The sequence below is a fragment of the Theropithecus gelada genome, chromosome 15 (assembly GCF_003255815.1).
Source record: "Theropithecus gelada isolate Dixy chromosome 15, Tgel_1.0, whole genome shotgun sequence".
Taxonomy (NCBI): Eukaryota; Metazoa; Chordata; class Mammalia; order Primates; family Cercopithecidae; genus Theropithecus; species Theropithecus gelada.
In genome coordinates this window covers 75,988,472-76,011,114 of record NC_037683.1, presented here as the reverse complement: position 1 = coordinate 76,011,114, position 22,643 = coordinate 75,988,472, and the positions used below count along the sequence as shown (strand labels likewise).

At 38.8% G+C, this 22,643-nt stretch overlaps 1 protein-coding gene across 2 annotated transcripts in view; it reads right to left on the bottom strand.

The window, feature by feature from the left end:
- ERMP1 (endoplasmic reticulum metallopeptidase 1) overlaps positions 1-22,643 on the bottom strand; it is an 86,275-nt gene that overhangs the window by 9,462 nt on the left and 54,170 nt on the right. The window contains exons 9-14 of one of the 2 annotated variants that reach the window (XR_003115962.1): positions 19,860-20,034; positions 19,282-19,472; positions 15,442-15,594; positions 12,401-12,603; positions 11,413-11,528; positions 4,747-4,795 (exon numbers count right to left, since the gene is read on the bottom strand). Coding sequence is in view for 1 of the 2 variants with exons in the window: in XM_025360042.1 (XP_025215827.1) it covers positions 11,413-11,528; positions 12,401-12,603; positions 15,442-15,594; positions 19,282-19,472; positions 19,860-20,034 (838 nt within the window). In the remaining variant the exon portion in view is untranslated. The remainder of the gene's footprint in view (positions 1-4,746; positions 4,796-11,412; positions 11,529-12,400; positions 12,604-15,441; positions 15,595-19,281; positions 19,473-19,859; positions 20,035-22,643) is intronic. The other variant, XM_025360042.1, reaches the window with a different exon arrangement.

The window sequence follows — 22,643 nt, the reverse complement described above, 5'->3', positions numbered from 1 at the left end:
CTTGGATAGAAATGAGGAACTTCTTGGGAACTACAGCAAAGGTAACTCTTCTTATGTTTTAGCAAAGAGACTGGTGGCATTTTGCCCCTGCCCTAGAGATGTGTGGAACTCTGAACTCAATTGAGAGAGATGATTTAGGGTAGCTGGTGGAAGGAATTTCTAAGCAGCAAAGCACTCAAGAAGTGGCTTGGGTGCTGTTAAAGGCAGTTTTATAAGGGAAGCAGAGCACAAAATTCAGAAAATTTGCAGCCTGACAATGTGATAGAAAAGAAAATCCCATTTTCTGAGGAGAAATTCAAGCCAGCTGCAGAAATTTGCATAAGTAACAAGGAGCCAAATTTTAATCCCCAAGACAATAGGGAAAACGTCTCCAGGGCATGTCAGACGTCTTCACAGCAGCCCCTCCCATCACTGGCCCAGAGGCCTAAGAGGAAAAAGTGGTTTCATGGGCTATGCCCAGGGTCTCCATACTGTGTGCAGCCTAGTGACTTAGTGCCCTGCATCTCAACCACTCCAGCCATGGCTGAAAAGGACCAATGCAGAGCTCAGGACGTGGCTTCAAAAGGTGCAACCCTCAAGCCTTGGCAGCTTCCACATGGTGTTGAGCCCTTGAGCACATAAAAGTCAAAAACTGGGGTTTGGAAACCTCTGCCTAGATTTCAGAAGATGTATGGAAACGCCTGGATGCCCAGGCAGAAGTTTGTGCAGGGGTGGGGCCTTCATGGAGAACTTCTGTTAGGGCAGTGTGGAAGGGAAACGTGGGGTTGGAGCCCCCACACAGAGTCCCTACTGGGGCACTGCCTAGTGGAGCTGCAAGAAGAGGGCTACTATCCTCCAGACCCCAGGATAGTGGATCCACTGACAGCTTGCACTATGCTCCTGGAAAAGCCACAGACACTCAACGGCAGCCAGTGAAGGCAGCTGGGGTGAGACTGTACCTGCAAAGCCACAGGGATGGAGCTGCCCAAGACCATGGAAACCCACCTCTTGCATCCGTGTGACTTGGATGTGAAACATGGAATCAAAGGAGATGATTTTGGAACTTTAAGATTTGACTGCCCTGCTGGATTTCGGACTTGCATAAGGCCTGTAGCCCCTTTGTTTTGGCCAATTTCTCTCATTTGGAATGGCTGTATTTACCCAATGCCTGTACCCCCATTGTATCTAGGAAGTAACTAACTTGCTTTTGATTTTATAGGCTCATAGGCAGAAGGGACTTGCTTTGTCTCAGATGAGACTTTGGACTGTGGACTTTTAATGCTAAAATGAGTTAAGACCTTAGGGGACTGTTGGGAAGGCAACATATAAGATGTGACTTGCTCTTCCTTGCCTTTCACCTTCTGCCATGATCTGAGGCCACCCCAGCCACATGGAACTGTAAGTCCAATAAACCTCTTTCTTTTGTAAATTGCCCAGTCTCGGGTATGTCTTTATGAGCAGCATAAAAACAGACTGGCCCTTTAGAGAAAAAGTTTGTGAACCCCTGGTATATCTGGAGAACCAAAGGATATCAATGGTTAAACTAACTCAAAAAATACAAGATTCAGTTAGGTAGTAGGATATAAAATTGACATGTAGAAATCAACTGCCTTCACACATACAAAAAATAATCAGAGGATATAATGGTAGAGAAATGCCCTCAATTATAAACAGCAACACAATCTAGATGAGAAAAACCTCTCAGACAGGGTTTCGCTCTGTCACCCAGCCTGGAGTATGGTAGCACAATCACAGCTCACTGCAACCTCGAATTCTATGCCCAAGCGATTCTCCTACCTCAGCCTCCCAAGTAGCTGGGACTACAGGTGTGCACAAGCACTCTTAATTTTTTTCTTTTTTTGTAGAGATGGGGTCTCACTATGTTGCATAGGCTGGTCCCAGGCTCAAGCAATCTGCCTACCTCAGCCTCCCAAAGTGCTGGGACTATAGGGGGAAAACCCCTGAAAGACATAAAAATAGATTTGAACAAAGGAAATGTCATTCCCAGGTCACTGATAGAATGACTCAACATTGTATCAGTTCTCCTGAAGGTAATTTATAAATTTATTATGATACTCCAAAAATACCAATAAGCAATAAGCTTTATATTAGAATTGGGTAAGTTATTACTGATGTTCATATGAAAAAGAAAATAGCAAGGAAGATAAACAAAAACAGCAAGGAAAATACTGAAAAACAAAAACTACAAAGGAGCTTAATGCTTTCAATCATGAAAACACTATAAAGCTTCTATAATTAAAAGTGTAATAACTAGTGTACAAACAGACCCACACATACACAGTCAAATGATTTCTGACAAGGGCACCAAAGCAATTCAATGGTAAAAGTATTTTCAAAAAATGGTGCTAGGAAAACTTGATATCCATAAAGGAAAAAAAGAGCCTTGACCCCTACACCTCAGACCATACACAAAAATTAATTCAAGGTGGATTACAGGCCTAAACATAAAAGCTAAAGCTGTAAAGCTTCTAGGAGGAAATGTAAGAATCTATGTTTGTGACCACTAGGTAGGCAATAATTTTTTAGAGGAATAAAAAGCACTGATCCTGAAAGAAAACCCTGATATACTGGACTTCAGAGAAATTTAAAACTTCTGCACATCAAAAGACAACATTAAAAAAAGAATGTAGAAAATCTTCACAACATATATCAGATGAAGGATTTTTATCTGGAATACACAAACTCTTACAAGTCAAGAAGAAACATAATATGTGTGTGTGTGTGTGTGTATATATATATATATTTTTTTTTTTTTTGGAGACAGAGTCTCACTCTGTCGCTCAGGCTGGAGTGCAGTGGCACAATCTTGGCTCACTGCAACCTCCGCCTCGCGGGTTCAAGTGATTCTCCTGCCTCAGCCTCCCAAGTAGCTGGGCTTACAGATGCACACCAATACACCCAGCTAATTTTTTATATTTTTGGTAGAGATGAGGTTTCACCATGTTGGCCAGGCTGGTCTTGAACTCCTGACTTCAAATGATCTGCCTGTCTCAGCTGCCCAAACTGCTGAGATTGCAGACGTGAGCCACCATGCCCGGCCCATGACTTTTTAAAAAGGGAAAAGAGCTGGGTGCAGTGTTCATGCTGGTAATCCCAGCACTCTGGGAGGCAAACGTGAGAGGATAGCTTGAGCCCAGGGAGTTTGAGACCAGCCTGGGCAACATTGTGGGATCCTGTCTCTATAAAATACTTCAAAAAATTATCGACATGGTGGTGCACACCTGTGGTCCCAGCTACTTGGAGGCCGAGGTGGGATAAGCCTGAGAGGTCAAGACTAAAGCTACCCATAATTGTGACACTGCACTCCAGCCTGGATGACAGAGGGAGAACCCCTTTCAAAAAAAAAAAAAAGTCAGGGGGAAGACATGAAGAAACAAAGCAAGACAAATGAATAGCCAATAAGCACTTGAAAAAGTGTTCTACACCATTAATTTTCAAAGAAATGCAAGAGATATTACTAAACATCCATTAGAAATGATGAGATGAAAAACAACTAACAGCAACTGAAAATAGCCCAAGCGTCCATCAGTAGAAGAACGATAAACCACGGTATCGTCATACAATAACTACTACTCAGCAACAGAAGGGAACAAAGTGCTGACACTCTAAACAACATAGGTAAATCCCAAACACCTTCTGCTTAATAACTCAGAACACTACAGACAGTCATCCCTTGGTATCTGTGGGGAATTGGTTCCAGGACCCACTGTAGAAACCAATCTATGTATATTCAAGTCCTTTATACAAAAAGGCACAGTATTTGTATATGACCTACACATATCCTCCCCTATATTTTAAAGTGCCTCACGATTACTTATAATACCTAACACAATGTAAATGCTATGTAAATAGTTGCTATACCACATTGCTTTTTTATTTGTATTATTTTGGTTTTTTTGTTTTTGTTTTTTTTTTTGAGACAGAATCACCCAGGCTGGCGTGCAGTGGCACAATCTCAGCTCACTGCAACCTCCGCCTCAGTCTCCTGGGTAGCTGGGATTACAGGTGTCCACCACCACGCCCAGCTAATTTTTGTATTTTTAGTAGAGACGGGGTTTCACCATGTTGGCCAAGCTGGTCTCGAACTCCTGACCTCAAGAGGGCCCACCTTTGCCTCCCGAAGTGCTGGAATTGCAGGTGTGAGCCACTGTGCCCGGCCTGTTGTATTGTTATTATCTGGAGTTTTTATGAATATTTTCAATCCACAGCTGGTAGAATCTCTGGATATGGAATCCACAGACCCAGAGAGCTGACTATACTGGATGATTCCATTTACATGAAATTCAAGAAAAGGCCAAACTAATCTGTGAATGTACAAATCAGAGTGGTTGCTTCTGGAGACTGATTAAAAACATCATAAAGGAGCTTTGTGGGGTGATGGAAATGTTTTATATCTTCATAAGAGATGAGGGTTACATGGGTATATATCTGCTTTTACCAAAACTAACTGAACTGTATAAGATCTTTACATTTCATTGTATGTAAATCAGGCCTTAAAAAAATAAAGTAGGCAAGGGGAAAAGTTATATTTAAAAATACTTTTCACTCATGGAAGTCCCAGACAACTTTCTATCAGGGGAAGAGTACTCAGAAAAAAAAAGTATAGAGTGAACAGTTACAGGAACAGCTGAAGTGAACTTCCTATATTAGCATTCTCCAGAGAAACCAACAGGGTATGTACAGAGATATGAGAGAGAGACAGACAGAGAGAGATTGATTGGGATTTATTTTAAGGAACTGGCTTACATGATTGTTGAGGCTGGTAAGTCCAAAATTTGAAGGATAGGCAGGCAGGCTGAAGGAAAAAGTCGCAGTATGAGACTGAAGGCAGTCTACTAGCAGAATTCCCCATTCCCTCTCCTTGGGGAAGGTCAGTCTTTTTCTTAAGGCCTTCACTGACGGAATGAGGCTCACTTACATTATGGAGGGCAATCTGCTTTACTCGAAGTCACTGATTTGCATGTTAATCTTATCCAGAAAATATTTTCAGAGAAACATCTAGGATGGCATTTGACCAAATATCTGGGTGCTGTGGTCTACCCAAGTTGACACACAAAATAAATTCCCAAAAAGACATTAGAAAGGGAGAGACCATCCTGGTTTGCTCACTTTTTAAAACAGCTCACAAGCAAGCAAACTCTTTACAGCTTTTGAAGATGAGAAACTGTCATATGTCTTGAAATTTCTCCTCCTCCTTTCTCAAGCATCTGTCTCCCTACTAAGCACAAGCAGACTGCTTTAAAAGAAAAATAATTGCTAAATTTAACAATTCAACACACGTCTTGAGAACCCATCAAGTGCCAGTGATTATACTGGATGCCAAGAATACAGAGATAAATGAAAACCCATTCATGTCTGCCTCCCTTTAATTCTAAAGGAAAACAAAGACATAAACTACATAATTGTGATACAAGATGGTCAGTGTTACAACAGATATATACAAAGGGAGGAAGAAGTGGAAGGATGGCAGTTGCTCACTTAATTGGAAATGATGGGAGAAGGGCAGAGAAATCTTCATATTTTGCCAAGAAGAGAAGGGTAGAGTCTGGGTAGGAGGTAGTATCAAGAGAGTATCACTCATACCAGAAGTAAGAGTGTGTATTGGGCACAAATAAGGGTTGGATATGGCTATGCAGTGCAAGGAGAGTGCTGAAAAAAATCCTGAAATATACACAAAGTCCAGACTACTAAGGACCTAACATGTTTTGCCAAGTAATTTGAACTTACTCTCCAGGCAATAGGAAATCCATTAAAAGTTTTTTAATGGGGAAGTGACATAATGAAATCGATATTTGAAAGATAAGCTGGCAGCACCATAAAGAATATCTTAGAAAGAAGTTTTACAGGCCAAAACATAAGTTAAGAAGCTGGAAGACCTAACTACTAGTTTTAAAGATGGAAAAGAGAATAAAATGTACCAAAAAAGATAAAGTCATAATGCCAGGCCAAATGCTACTGGATCTGACAATGAACCAATATCTGACACTAAAAGTTTTTCAGTAAATCTTAAAAATCATAACCAGTCTCAACTTCTTTGAGAAACAATATATGGCTCCTAAATTGCTGGCCAATTTAACACTTAAACTTTAGGGTAAGAAAAACCACATGCAACTTATTAAAAGGTTTAAGAAGTGAAGGAGCAGGAAAAAAAGATGGTCATATGACTTACCTATTGTTTAAAAGGTCAACTTTATAGAATCCCAGGGAGGAATGAATTGAGAATATTATGTTGTAAGGTATCTGCACTACCATGAAGCAGTACAGTGTTATCTGAAAGCAGACTTACTGCAAGCTCCATAGCAACCACTAAAATAAGTATAATTGTTATAATAAGAATATTAAAAAAAAGAACAATACACAATGCTCAATTGAAACCTGAGAAGGCAAGTATAATACAGGTCAGAAACTCAGATTTACATATAACAAAAGCAAGCACACTAGAGAGGGAATGAGGTAAAATAAAAACTCATTTTTCCTATTCTTAATTGATCTAACAGATAACAGTTTTTCAAAATAATAGCAACAATGTATGTGGTTATGTATACTTATATGTGTGCATTGTGTGTACATACTGTGTATGTGCACACGCACTTCTGTATAAGTGAGATAAATGCTAGCAATGTTACAAGAGATGGGACGGAGAAATTAGGATTATTTTGTTTTTGTAAGTTATTCATACTCCCTGTGATGCAGAAAAGTATTATTCAAAAGTGGGCTTGCACAGTTGTAAATGTGTATTGCAGACGACAGGGCAGCCACTAAAAAAAGGTTTAAAAAAAAAAAAGTAGTATAACTGACATGCTAAGAAAGGAGAGAAAACCAAATCATATAAAATGTCCAATTAAAACTACTAAAGGAAGAAAAAGAGTGGAAGACAAAAACAAGAGCAAAGAACAAGGGCAACAAATAGAAAATAGTTAACGAATATGGTAGCTACTAATTCAACTATATTAATAATCACTTTGAATGTCAATGTCTAAACATACAAATTAAAAGACAGAGTGTCAGAGTGGATCAAAAAACAAGACTCCACTATGTGTTGTCTACAGAAAACCCATTTTAACTATGAAGACACATAGATTAAGAGTCAATGGATGGAGAACATTATACCATGCTAACATTAATCAAAAGAAAGTAGGAGAGCAGTATTAATTTTACACAAAGCTGACTTCTAAAGCAAGGAAAACTAGCAGGGATAGAGGGGCAATACATAATGATAAAGGGTCAATTCTCTAAGAAGACATAACAATCTTTAATTTGTATATACCTAACAATAAAGTATCAAAATAGTTGGCAAACTCATACAACTGAAAGAGAAAGACAATTTCACAATTACAGTCAGAGACTTCAACACCCCTCTGTCAAAAATTCAATAGGCAGAAAATCAGTAAAAATATAACTGAACTGATCATCATCAATCGATTAGATCTAAGTGACATTCATAAAGTCTTCTTCCAACAACAGCAGTATGCACATTTTCAAGCATACTGCTTGAAACGGAACATTCATCAAGAGAGACCACATCCTGTATCATAAAGCAAACCTTAACAGATTGAGAATAGAATTCATACAAAGTATGCTCCCAGACCACAATGAAATCAAACTAGAAATCAATTATCAGAAAAACAGCTAGAAAATCAAATTATTTGGAGATTAAAGAACACATTTCTACATAATAAACGGGTCAAAATAGAAGTCTCACGAAAAAATTTTTAAATACTTGAAACTAAATTAAAATGAAAATTCAACTTAAAATTTGTGGTATGGAACATAAGCAGTGCTTAGAAGAAAACTTGTAGCCATGAATGCATATATTAGAAAAGATTATTTAAAATTAATAATCTAAGCTTCCACCTTAATAAACTAAAAAAGAATAAATTAAATCCAAAGTAAACAGAAGAAATAGTAACTAGAACAGAACACAATAAAGAAAATCAACTATAATCAAAAGCTAGTTCTTAGAAAAGATCAAGAAAATTGATAAGCCTTCAGCCAGGCAGAGGAAAAAAAAAGATGTAAATGACTAATATCAGAAATGAAAGAGGTGACATCACTATAGATCGCATGAACATTAAAAGGATAATTAAGGAATATTATAGACAAATTATATTCCGACAAATTTGATAACCTAGATAAAATGAACCAATTATTTAAAAGACACAATCTGCCAAAGTTCACACCATAATAGACAACCTGAACAGGCCTATATGTATAAAACGGTGAATCAATAATTAATAACCTTCCAACACAGAAAAAGAACCTACCAAGCCTACAGGGGTTCATGAGTGAATTCTACCAAACTTTTAAGGAAGAAATTATACTAATTCTCTACAAAGCTTTTCAGAAGACACAAGCAGAGGGAATACTTCTTAACCCATTCTATGAGTCCAGCATTATCCTAAACCAAAGCTAGACAACAACAAATACAAGAAAACTATAAACCAGTATCTCGCATGAACACAGATGCAAAAATCCTTAACAAAATATTAGTAAATCAAATCAACGATGCATAAAAGGTTTTATACACCATGACCAAGTGGGATTTATCTCAGGTATGCAAAGCAGTCCAACACTTGAAAATCAATTAATGTCATCTATTACATCAAAAGGCTAAGAAAGAAAAATCACATGCCCATATCAATATATGCAGGAAAAGCAATTGACAAAATCCAAGACCCATTCATGATAAAAACTCTTGGTAAACTAGGAATAGAGGGAACTTCCTCAGTCTCATAAAAAACATGTACCAAAAACATATAGCTAACAACATACTCAGTGGTAAGAAACTAGAAGCTTGCCCAGATCAGGAACAAGGCAAAGATGTCCCCTCTCACGACGCCTTTTCAAAATCAAACTAGAAGTCCCAGATAACGTAACAAGTCAAGAAGTGGAAATAAAAATTACAGATATTAGGAAGGAAGAAATAAAACTGTCTGAAGATGATGTCTATTTAGAGAATCTTAAAGAATAGGCTGGGCGTGGTGGCTCACACCTGTAATCCCAGCACTTTGGGAGGCTGAGGCAGGCAGATCACGAGGTCAGGAGTTTGCAACCAGCCTGGCCAACATGGTGAAACCCCGTTTCTACTAAAAATACAAAAATTAGCCAGGTGTGATGGCATGTGCCTGTAATCCCAGCTACTCGGGAGGCTGAGGCAGGAGAATCACTTGAACCTGGGGGCAGAGGTTGCAGTGAGCCAAGATAGCACCACTCCCCTCTAGCCTAGGTGACAGAATGAGATTCCATCTAAAAAAAAAGAAAATCTTCAAGAATCAACCAAAACAAAAAAAAGAAAGAAAAAGAAAAGAAAATCTTAATCAACCAAAACAAAAAACAAAAACAAAAAAACCTCCTAGATCTAGTAAGTGATTACAGCAAGGTTGCAGGATACAAGGTTGATAATATGAAAGTCAGTTGCTTTCCTATATACCATGAATGAACAATACCATTTATTAATACATTAGGACCCACAAAAATGAACTACTTAAAAATAAATCTAACAAAATATATGTAAGAATTATACAAGGAAAACTACAAAACTGATTAAAGAAATCAAACAAAATTTTAAAAAATGGAGAGATATTCCAACATGGATAGGAAAAGCCATTATTGTTAAAATATCATTTCTTCCCAACTTGATCTATAGACTCAATACAATCCCAATCAGAACCCCAACAAGTTATTTTGTGAATATTGACAAACTGATTCTAAAGTTTACATGGAAAGGCAAAAGACAAAACACAACACTGGAGAAGAACAGTTGGAAGACTGATATTACCCAACTTCAAAACATACTATATAATTACAGTGATCATGACAGTTGTGGTATGGGCAAAAGAACAGAGAAATTAGTCAATGGAACAGTTTGACAGTTTCTTACAAAGCCAAACACAGGCTTACCATATATAAAATCCAGCAATCACACTCCTAAGCATTTACCCAAATGAGTTCAAAAACCTGCCCAGGAATGTTTATAGCAGCCTTATTCAAATATGGATAACTGCTGTACATCTACACAATGGATTATTCGGCAATAAAAAGAAATGGCCTATCAAGTCACAAAAAGATATGGAGGATCCCTTAAATGCATACTTGTAAGTGAAAGAAGTCAATCTAAAAAGGCTACATACTCTATGATTCCAGCTATATAATATCTGGAAAAGGCAAAGCTACAGAGGTAATAAAAAGACCAATGGTTGCTAGGGAGAGTGGGAAGAAAAGAGGGATAAATAGATGAAGCACAGGGCATTTCCAGATGGTAAATCTATTCTGTATGATACTGTAATGGTAGATACATGGCATCACACATTTTTCAATACCCATAGAACTATACAACACAAAGAATGAACCTGAGTTGGAACAACAGACTTCACTTAATGTATCAATGTTAATACTGGCACATCAGTTTTAACAAATGCACCATACTAATGCAAGACATTAATAGGGGAAACTCGGGGGGCAGGATATGAGAACTCTATAATTTCTGCTCAATTTTTCTGTAAACCTAACATTGTTCCCAAAGTAAATTTTTATTTTAAAAAATTCCAAAAAAATGTTTTAATATATTTTAAATATATTTAATTTTTTTAATTAAATAAATTTAGAATAAATTTTTAAATTTTTTTTTTAATTATTTTTATTTTATTTTTATTTTTGAGATAGGGTCTTGCTCTGTTACCCAGGTTGGAGTGCAGTGGTGCTATCAGCCTTGACTTCCTGGGCTCAAGTGATTCTCCCACCTCAGCCTCTGAAGTTCTCAAGTAGCTGAGACTACAGGCATGCATCACCACGCCCAGCTAATTGTTTTTTTTTTTAACTTTGTAGAGACGGGATGTCACTATGTTGCCCTGGCTGGTCTTGAACTCCTGGACTCAAGCAATCCTCCTACCTCAGCCTCCTGAGTAGCAAGCATGAGCCACCATGCCTGGCCTATTAAATTTTTGTTAAGAAGTCATAACCAGCTTCTGCCGGGCATGGTGGCTCATACCTGTAATCCCAGCACTTTGGGAGGCCGAGGCAGGCAGACCATGAGGTCAGGAGTTCAAGACTAGCCTGCCCAACATGGTGAAACCCTGTCTCTACTAAAAATACAAAAATTAGCCAGGCATGGTGGTACACACCTGTAATCCCAAATAGGAGGCTGAGGCAGGAGAATCGCTTGAACCCAGGAGGCGGAGACTGCAGTGAGCCAAGAGCGTGTCACTGCACTCCAGCCTGGGCGACAGAGCGAGACTTCATCTCAAAAAAAAAAAAAAAAAAAAAAGTAATAACCAGCTTCAATTGATTTTAGAAACATCATAAGCTCTTCCTAAGTTGCTGGTTCCTGTGATATATCTGAGGGAAAAACATACATGCCACTTGTCAACAAGTTTAAGAAGTAAAGGAGGGAAGAAAAAACTTTATATGACTTACCTGTTGCTTCAAAAGTCAATTTTATAGAATCCCAAGGTGTCTGTTCTTTGGATATGAGTTGGAAATGAGCAGGATTTCTTGGAGAAACTTCCGGGGCAGGAAGATACCAGTTTTTCCTATTTGGAAAGGAAGCTTCAATATTTAGGGTGTTTTATCAGTTGATGGCTATCTGTAACTCACAGAACTGTTCAGCATATATGAACACGTTTTGGGGTACGAAAATAAACTGATAGACATGATAAGCAATGTCAACTCCAATAAACTCAGGTTATTTTGTAATAAAACCTTCCCAATGTTAAGAACAAAGGAATAACCTAGGTGATCTTGATTCCACCACCCATCCTATTTCTTCTCATCCAATCCTTCACTGCCAAGCTACAAAATCTTCCCAGAGTAAACTTTTTTTTTTTTTTTGAGAGACAGAGTTTTGCTTTTGTTGCCCAGGTTGGAGTGCAATGGCACAGTATCAGCTCACCATAACCTCCACCTCCTGGGTTCAAGCAATTCCCCTGTCTCAGCCTCCCAAGTAGCTGGGATTACAGGCCTGCACCACCATGCCTGGCTAATTTTATATTTTTAGTAGGGACACGGTTTCTCCAGGTTTGTCAGGCTGGTCTTGAACTCCTGACCTCAGGTGATCCACCTTCCTTGGCCTCCCAAAGTGCTGGGATTACAGGTGTGAGCCACCGTGCCCGGCCACAGTTTTTGAGATAGATGCTTACTATTATATTAGTTAGAAGGGCCACCTTTTCTAACTACTCAGGTCTCTAGAGAAAAGATTTTTTAAATTTGAAAAAGCAAAACTACTCTTGTGAGTGCTTTATTCCACTAAAAAAAAAAAAAGTTTCCTAATGATAGAAAAAATAGTACAAACAGCACTGAACTTGTTTATTAAAGGATGACAGTTTAAATGATAAGAGTACTGATATGGTGACAAGACTTGAGAATAAACTAACCTCCAACTTAAGCAGAAAAATAATGAACCAACCTGATCAGAAAGTGCACTGGAAGATACCAAGGAAAACCACAAAGAGGTGCATTCTCCTCACAGTGAGCTCGGATGCTATCATTGATCTCAGGAATGTGAGGGGTTATGTGAGACATTCCAGTATAATCAAACCCATTGATCCATATTCCAGAGTCCCGTTTAACTGCATTTCCTTCCAAGTCATGGAATGTTCTAGTCACATGCTGAAAAAAAAAAAAAAAAAAAAAAAGACTAGTGAAAAAACTGTTTCAACTAGTACACCCACATTCCCACCCCAAATAACAAAAATGGAGTATGGCAATACCTAGAAATGATGTGGATATGGAGCAAGTGAGTAAGACACTGAGGGTTGCTAGGGTACTGCTAGGGTTCATTTAAACTGGAAAATATATAGATTATTGTTTTATTGTATCTTCCAAGTATATTTAGGTTTCCTATAAAATTTTTTGAAACTTACTATTTCAGACTTAAAAAACGTGAATGTTACAGCTCCTTTTAGATAAGGATTTAAAACAAATACATATATACATACACACTCATTTCCCTTTTAGTGTTTTATGAAGCTAATTCACGTGCAGAGAAAAGCGGCAATTGCAGCTCACCACTAGATGACAGCCTTGTGCCTAATAGAATTCTATGAAAAGGCACCGTGCTCCATTTGAAATAACTTCATTCACGGCAAAAAACAGCCTGAAGAATACCAATCAGGAGAAGAAAAAAAAACACTGCATAGGGCAGGGGCTGGGACTGGCAAACTGCAGCCAACAGGGCAAACTGTCCACTGACTGTTTTTATATAGGAACCGTTATTTGAACATGGCCATACTCATTTGTTTGGGTATACTCTATCGCTGTTTTTGCGCTGGAAAATAGAGTCACTGCAACAGACTGTATTGCTGACAAAGTCCAAAATATTATCTTGTCCTTTACGGGAAAAGTCTGCCAACTTCTGGCACAGTGAAAGAGAACCCCCAAACAAATCAGAAAATGACTTTTTAAAAATACAAATCCAGCTTTTCCTAAGTATTACTGACATAATTATAAAACAGTACATCATGAAAAACACACCGAACTTCCTAAAAAAAAAAAAAAAAAAAATCTGTTCTTCACTAAAGGTTTTACAAATTGTAAAATCTCACATAAAATTTATCACAGTGTTCTTTAGGAGTATAAAAAGGAAGTGTTATTTGGCCCCTTTCAAAATCTCCTAAGTTCAAGTATTTTTAATTTAAGTCCTTGAATAATTATCTAGGTATAATTCCTCTGGCATTTCTGTTTGGCTAGGTTAGATGTGACTCTTGCCCTTAAGGGTATATGTTATCTTGAAGTAGGATCTTTCACTTAAAGAGGATAAAATACACATAAGAATTATGCAAAATACACAATATATTAGTATGTGTTCACAAACACGAGAAAGGGATGAGTATAAGGCATGTGTAGTATGAAAACTTTTGTGTTTTTTTTTTTGTGTGTGTGTGTGTTTTTTTTTTTTTTGAGACGGAGTCTTGCCCTGTCGCCCAGGCTGGAGTGCAGTGGCGTGATCTGGGCTCACTGCAAGCTCCACCTCCCGGGTTTACGCCATTCTCCTGCCTCAGCCTCCCGAGTAACTGGGACGACAGGTGTCCGCCACCTCGCCCGGCTAGTTTTTGTATTTTTTTTTTAGTAGAGACGGGGTTTCACTGTTTTAGCCAGGATGGTCTAGATCTCCTGACCTCGTGATCCGCCCATCTCGGCCTCCCAAAGTGCTGGGATTACAGGCTTGAGCCACCGCGCCCGGCCATGAAAACTTTTAAAAACAATTTAGAAAAGCTAACAATTTAGCCATCTCTAACAGAGATGACTAGAATTGAGGCTTACTGCTTTATAGTACCAGGCCTAAAAAATTTGAAGAATAACCTGAGATCTAAAATAAGTCTTCAAACTGGCCAGGCGTGGTGGCTCACACCTGTAATCCCAAGCACGTTGGGAGGCCGAGGTGGATGGATCACCTGAGGTCAGGAATTCAAGAACAGCCTGGCCAACATGGTGAAATCCTGTCTCCAATAAAAATACAAAAATTAGCCAGGCATGGTGGCGGGTGCCTGTAATCCCAGCTACTTGGGAGTCTGAGGCAGGAGAATCACTTGAACCCAGGAGGCAGAGGTTGCAGTGAGCCAAGATCATTCCACTGCACTCCAAACTGGGCAACAAACCAAGACTCCATTTCAAAAAAAGAAAAAAGAAAGTAAGTCCTAAAACTCATTTTATTAATCCCTTTCCAAGTTATAGTTTCACTATCACATATCACTTTGAATGTTACTTAAGATTAATTTTACTAGCATTTCTAAATATCAATTGTATTTTGCCAGTTGATAGTTTAGACTTTACTCAGCCTGTATACATTTTTACAATCTATATTTCTTTTTTTTTTTTTTTTTTTTTTTTTGAGACAGAGTCTCGCTCTGTTGCCCAGGCTGGAGTACAGTGGCCAGATCTCAGCTCACTGCAAGCTCCACCTCCCGGGTTTACGCCATTCTCCTGCCTTAGCCTCCTGAGTAGCTGGGACTACATTAGCTGGGACTACAGGCGCCCGCCACCTCGCCCGGCTAGTTTTTTGTATTTTTTAGTAGAGACGGGGTTTCACCGTGTTAACCAGGATGGTCTTGATCTCCTGACCTCGTGATCCGCCCGTCTCGGCCTCCCAAAGTGCTGGGATTACAGGCTTGAGCCACCGCGCCCGGACTACAATCTATATTTCTAAAAACTCATTATTCTATAATACATATTTGCTCTTGTTTTTCCAATTAGATGCCACTTTATAATTTGAATAGTAATAAAAACAAGCAAACATTTCCAATTCAGTCTCCTGGGAGATATATGTCTAACTGATAAGAATGCCTCTTGACAGTCAGTCTTCTCCTCACTGCCTTAACACAAAAAAGGTGAGTATGACTAAATAGGTCAACAGCAGAAAAGTCAGTTGTGCTTGCTATTCACTACTGAAGCTCAAAACATACAAGTCTTCCTTTCCATATCTCAAATAGCTCATGCAAAACTGCTCACCTGAAGAAACACTCTCTTTGGCTTCGGATTAGCAGGATTGGAGCTATATGGAAAAAATGTTCCACTGCAAACAAGGAGGAATGTAATTGCACATACCAAAGTTAAAGTTAGCATGGTTTTTTTTGTACTCTTGGCAAGGTAGATGAAGTTAATCTAAAATATAAACCACAAACATAGAAATATTACAAATTTATACTAGTGGGGGAAAGGTGTTTTTAACTGACTTTATTTTTAACAAGTATTAACTAACAGACCCTGAAGAAAAGTTATCAGCAGGTGCTAGCATACTCTAACATCTAGTAAACAAAGCACTAACTCTAGGAGAGTTCCATTACAGGTGAGAACCAAGAAAATGCCAGATGCCTCCAATCTGCCATGATGGTGCCACCTTTTTGGCATGCAGCCATAAACCAACAAGGAAAAAGGAAACTGAGGACTGTCGCTGTCCTTAATCGGCAAAAAGAACAGAAATGTAGATGTAATACACTATTCATTAAATAACCAGAGATACACTTTAGGCAGATCTGTTTGGACAAAACTCAAATTCCACTCATACTGCTTTAAAATGTGTCAAAATACTAAATTCATCTGAACTGGCATACAGATGTACCTTCAAGACTTTGCCAGTGGACCTGCATATGAGGAAAAACTGCATTACAAAGTAATATTATCCCTTTAGGTGACAAATTAACCAACGCCAACACAATCAGAACAACAAATCTAGGCAGTAAATGTAAATGACTCAGTCTCAAGGTTGGCATCTAGAAAATCCTAAATATTTTTAATCATAATAAAATCACTGAACTAAAACCTGTAAAGGACACACACGACTCACAGAATACGTCCACAGATCTCTTACAGGGTCTGAGGAAGCCATTTGGGGAAACTTTTATGTGAAATTTGAAATTGTTCTAAGAAGCCACATTTTAAATAATGTGAATACCAGGAGAAAGAGGGACAGAGAGGGTGACACATTTTGTTTTGCTAACTCAGCCTCAAGTCCTCAGGTACTCTGTCTTATTTTTGTACTCACAGTATACAAACGTGAGACATGAGACCTAAAGCTAGTACTGTTTTGTTGCAGATGCCTCTGGATGGAATATTGGTATTCTCTAAACATGAAATCTAAACCCAGCTCCCCTTTTTGCCTTCTTCATTTTATTTCTCTACTTATTTCCATAAGTAGAAAAATAACATGAATGTGAAATTTTATTTATTTTTTTGGAGACAGAGTCTCGCTCTGTCACCCAGGCTGGAGTATAGTGGCACGATCTCAGCTCACTGCAACCTTCAACACTCAGGTTCAAGCGATTCTCGTGCCTCAGCCTCCTGAGTAACTACAAGTGTGCACCACCATGCTCAGCTAATTTTTTGTGTGTTTTTAGTAGAGACAGGGTTTCACCATGTTGGCCAGGCTGGTCTTGAACTGCTGACCTTAAGTCATCCGCCTGCCTCAGCCTCCCAAAGTGCTGGGATTACAGGCGTGAGCCACCCCGCCCAGCAAGCAATCAGTTAATAGGTGTCCTTAAGTTATCCTCTGCTGGGCCATCATGGTTATACATATATTGATTGAATGAGAGCTGAAATGGGGACTGCTGATACAAGTGGGCTCAGGAGGAGACAACTCAGAAACAGCTCAGTCATCAGCACACAATGGACATTTCAGAGTCCCTTTTCATGCTTCTCATCATTTTATTTTGCACCCATCTCAGAACCTAGAGTGACACAGGATACAATATTTCAGGAAGGCCGAGGCACAAGAATTGCTTGAACCCAGGAAGCGGAGGTTGCAGGGAGCCGAGATCACACCACTGCACTCCAGCCTGGGTGACAGAGCGAGACTCCACCTCAAAAAAAAAAAAAAAAAAAAAAAAAAAACACACAACCTGATTGCTTGACAAGACTTTAATTGCTTTCTAGCAGATATATTTAATAAATCCCCAAGGACTGAAGGGAAAGCTGTCTGAAATACGCATTGTGGTTCAATTCTCCATTACCCAAAGAAAATAGTCTTACTCTATTAATAAGCCACTGTCATTAACACTGCTACACACAAATAAGAAAATGATTAAAAGAGTAATAACTCATGGCATCAAAGTGCAGCAGGGCTATTTCACATTATAATGAAAATTAAGTGAGCTTTCTAAAGTATTCCAAGAGGCAGTCTTCTCTCCAAAAGCTTTCCCAATAAAATATAATTTAGAAGATAAGACCCTTCGATCCTTTCTTCTGGTTTCCAAGATTTCCATGCTTTGGGGACATTTTCCATTTCCACAATGAACATCTCCAGGGTTCATTTTGCCCCCTTTCATATTATCAGTTGAACAGAATTTAAATGTCCCATATCTGAGTCATCTTTTATGAACAACCATAGCTCCCATTCATGACTATAATTTAACAAATACATGGGGGTGGGAGCATTCAGTTCATAACTACCTGACTTTAGATTAGATTAGAATCTAATCTATAGATGACAAAACTCCACTATCTCCTTCAATCCTTAAAACAGCAAAGCTATCAAAAATACAGATGATATAAGGGTTACTATTAAACCCAAAAGCAGCAAACCCTACAGAACATTTTAGAACTTTTCATACATATGAATACCAATAAGGATTATCCTTATCCTTAAATTATCCTTAATAATTATCCTATAAGTAAAATGGTTGGAAGGCTCAGATCTCTTTTAAGACTAGTACAACCAACCTCAAACAATAATATGCATAAGAATTATTCTACAGGGCTATCTATATACACAAAGCCACATATATAAAGCTTTACTGGCTATAAGGAACTTCCATAGATGATGCTGACCATGTGTGTAGTATCTTCCTCACCTGCTGTCTTTAGAACCTGACTTCCACAAAGTAAAGGGATAACGAATGCCCTTTACTGTGTCAGTGTGAAAAGGCTCACTATCATCTCCATGAAGAAAAGAACTGTAATAAAGTCATAGCTCCTTTTCCTATTTGGTTCCCTATCCTCGAATTTCAAGGTGCACCTATAAGTGTTCAGTAATTACTTTTTGTTCTTAGGAATTCCCATTAAAAGAGCCACAAAACAGAGACCTGCCTTCTCTGGAGGGGCCCATCTTGGATCCTGGAGGTAGACATCAAGCCAAAGCAAAACCCTGCTTGGGGCTTACTCTACCCATAGGGGATCTGGTCTTAAACTCTGCATCACTGTCTTTTCTTCCCTCTGGGAATCCCAAAGGAAGAAAAAAAGGGATGGCAAACACAGGACTCTCCTTACTAGGGCAGGACACTGACATGGCCAAATGAGGATGGCAAGGCCTCGGATCATTTCATTATTTGGTAAATGAAGGCATGTTTGGGTGTCATAATAGACTCAATTAATGAACTTTCATGTGCTAGCAACAAGGTAGTGGAATGATAATGAAAAAAGCCTCATCAGAATTAGTCTTCCTTCACTAGCTCTAACAGCACTAATAAAACCACCCATGTATTTATTAACATGTGCCTCTAATTAGTAATTTCAAAATACACTATTAGGATCATTCACCACCAGGCAATCTCTAACAATTCATACTTGGTAAAAGCCCCACAAATTCATACTCAGGTATCTGAAAGTCTATTGAAAAGAGGTATATCAGAGAATTTGGAAGGATAGGGAGGCAAAACATTTTTAAATAGCAACAACAAACTCTATTCTACAGTTTCTTATGATACCAAATTTACAAGATGCACAGTCATTCACCATTTCTTCTGCTTCAGATTTTCTCAATAAAGTACACATAACACTATTTCACAGAATCTAGTATGGCTAAATTCATACTCATATAAAAAAATGAAGAAAAAGAAAAAACACATTTTCTCTTACAAAATAGGAAGACAGAATCATTGTACAACCAGCCAAAATGGATGCCAGCACAACATCAGGTGGGATTTCTGAACCACTTCTCCCGAGGATGGGGGTAAACATCTCAAATACCGCCCAGATGAGATACAATGCATAAAGGTAAGGAATAAACATCCCCAAAAGGTAAAAAGCAATAAATTTTCCTTGGGCACCTAGGGAAAAAGAGAAAAAAAGTACACATTATGAAATCCTACAGTGAGATGTAAATTTTTATACTACTGGTGTGCACTGGTACCCTAACAGAAATTAGATGTGACTCTTGCCCTTAAGGGTGTATGTTAACTTGGAGTAGGATCTTTCACTCAGGATAAAATACGAGTAAGAACTAGGCAAAATACACAAGTAATATATTAGTATGTGTTCACAACCATGAGAAAGGGATGGGGTATAAGGCATAAGATAATTTGTGTAGTATGAAAACTTTTAAAAACTAAAAATTTAGAAAGCCTACTCTATAAAACCAAAAAAGAAAGAGTCCCTGAAAGCCTTAAATATTTTAAGGTATTCTCCCATGTATATTAAAATCAAAAATACCCTACCATGCTGCTTAAAGTCCTTATGCACACAGAGCTTTGTGAGCAATGGGAATGCTACCCAGACAGCACTAATAAACGCCGAGCAAAGTCCTTGGTAAGTGAGGGTAACAAGAGAACAGCAATGGACAAACAGCGCGATGTCAAAAAATACTTCTCCCAGATACTGGTCACTGACATTCTGAAAGAAAGAAAAATACACAAGTAGTGTCATTCACAGGTCATTCATAAAGAGCTTTTATTATAGTAACACAATTTCCACCACTCAGGAAAGCTACATTCTGTTTTAAACACATCTGCTCTTTAAACCGATTTAAAGTAAACACTAACAAAGCTACTTCCCCCATCATGAAGTAGTAAATTCAAATTGTAGCACAAGAAAGGGCAGTTTAACAATATAGAGTATAAATCATCCATATAATCTATGCTTTTCTTCTACTAGGCTAAAAGTAGAAATATTCCAAAATAGAAGAAAGGACTCTCCTAAAAAACATTCATCTCTGTAAGCTTTTCAGTTCATGCCAATTCCAAACACCGTTTCAAGTAAACTAGAGAAATGACCCATGAAGGAACATTACAAACTGCTGCAGCACCGCCAATAGCCCACACCCGGAAAACTGCAGCACCTTTAAAGCAATTTGGAGTTTGGCTTAATGAGTCTTTTCTATCTCCAATTGGTCTTGCACTGCACCTTTGCCCCCTTCTTGTATTCCTCATGCTTTCGTATTATAAAATTTGATCTTATATTTTTTGAGATTTAAAGTCCAAGGGTTCCTATGTAGCACTATGCACTCTTCAAAATAAAGTTGCTATATAAACTTTTTTTTTTGAGACAGATTCTCGCTCTGTTGCCTAGGCCGGAGTCCAGTGGTGCGATCTCGGCTCACTGCAGTCTCAGCTTCCTGGGTGATTCTTCTGCCTCAGCCTCCTGAGTAACTGGGACTATAGGCACACACCACCACACCCAGCTAAGTTTAAAAATATATATATATTTTTTTTTTGCAGACACAGAGTCTCGCCATGTTGCTCAGTCTGGTCTCAAACACCTGGCCTCAAGCAATCTTGCCACCTCAGCCTCCCACAGCACGTGGGATTACAGGTGTGAGCCACTGTGCCTGGCCTAATATGAACTTAATACATTTTTACATCTGCATGAGTGATTCTATTCATACAAACATGGAAACTATTACAGTGCATAAATACAAAGATGGAAATGGAGAAACAGACATATTAAAGTTTCTCCTTCTTCTACCTTCCCATTTCTGTATGACTCAGGGCAGGGAGATCTATTTTCCTTCTCACCTCTATTTATCCCTTTCCCACTCCTGCTCCATTCCAATCCACTTTATACATTGTTATCAGTTTTCTTACAAAATCACAAAATCTAAGGGATCCTACTTCAAGGGCTCAAGAGTTGCTGTGACATGTTTTCAAAACAAGTTGCAGTTCATTTAACAATCCCTCCCGCTCCCAACAATGAAAGATAGGCTACAGTTGCTAAATACTTAAATTATCAACACAGTGTTGGTATCACAGTGTTGATTATCAACACCAGCACGGTGGCTCACACCTGTAATTCCAGCACTTTGGGAGGCCGAGGCAGGCGGATCACAAGGTCAGGAGATCGAGACTATCTTGACTAACACAGTGAAACTCCCGCCTCTACTAAAAATACAAAAAAATTAGCCAGGCGTGGTGGTGGGCGCCTGTAGTCCCAGCTACTCAGGAGGCTGAGGCAGGAGAATGGTGTGAACCCAGGAGGCGGAGCTTGCAGTGAGCCCAGATCGCACCACTGCAATTCAACCTGGGCGACAGGGCAAGACTTCATCACAAAAAAAAAAAAAAAAAATTAAGAAAATAATTATTATAATTCAATTTGAAGCCGAATGCCACTCAGATATTTAAAAACAAAGATCTCAATTTAAGTGCCCAAACTGTACCAAAGATAAAACATCCCTCAAATCTATTTTCCTCCTCACCTCTATTTATCCCTTGCTCACTCCTGCTTCATTCCAATCCACTTTATACACTGTTATCAGTTTTTTTTACAAAATCACAAATTTTCTCACTAACCTGCTCAAAACTTAATAGTGGCCCCATTGATTTTTAGAATCATGCTCCCACTTCACACTGGCCTCCTTTTCCAGTTATTGGACTACCCCCTTGTCTTCACCACACTGGACTGTCCACTAACTGACACAGACACATTTTATACATTCTCACCTTAAACCACTCATCAATCTGTTCCCTACCTAGTAAATTTCAACACATGCTTCAAAAACCCCATTCAGATCAGGTGCTCATGCCTGTAATCCCAACACTTTGTGTGGCCAAGGTGGGCGGATCACTTGAGTCCAGGAGTTGGAGACCAGCCTGGCCAACATGGCAAAACCCTGTCTCTACTAAAAATACAAAATTTAGCTGAGCGTGGCGGCACACATCTATCGTCCCAGGTATTTGGGAGGCTGAGGCACAAGAACTGCTAGAACCCAGGAGGCAGAGGTTACAGTGAGCCAAGATCATACCACTGCACTCCAACCTGGGCGACAGAACGAGCGAGACTCTGTCTCCAAAAAAAAAAGCAAACAATTCAAATGTTGCCATCTCAGCCACTCTGACTTCCACAAGCAAAATTCATCTCGCCTCCCCTGTATTCCTACAGCACAGTTTATATGTCAGTCTCACTTCATCCCACAATATATTGCAATTATTGTCATTCCCACACCTTCCCAAATGAAACTGAGAGCTCCTCGAAGAAAGAGATCACATTCTTATGGCTCTCTTATGGCA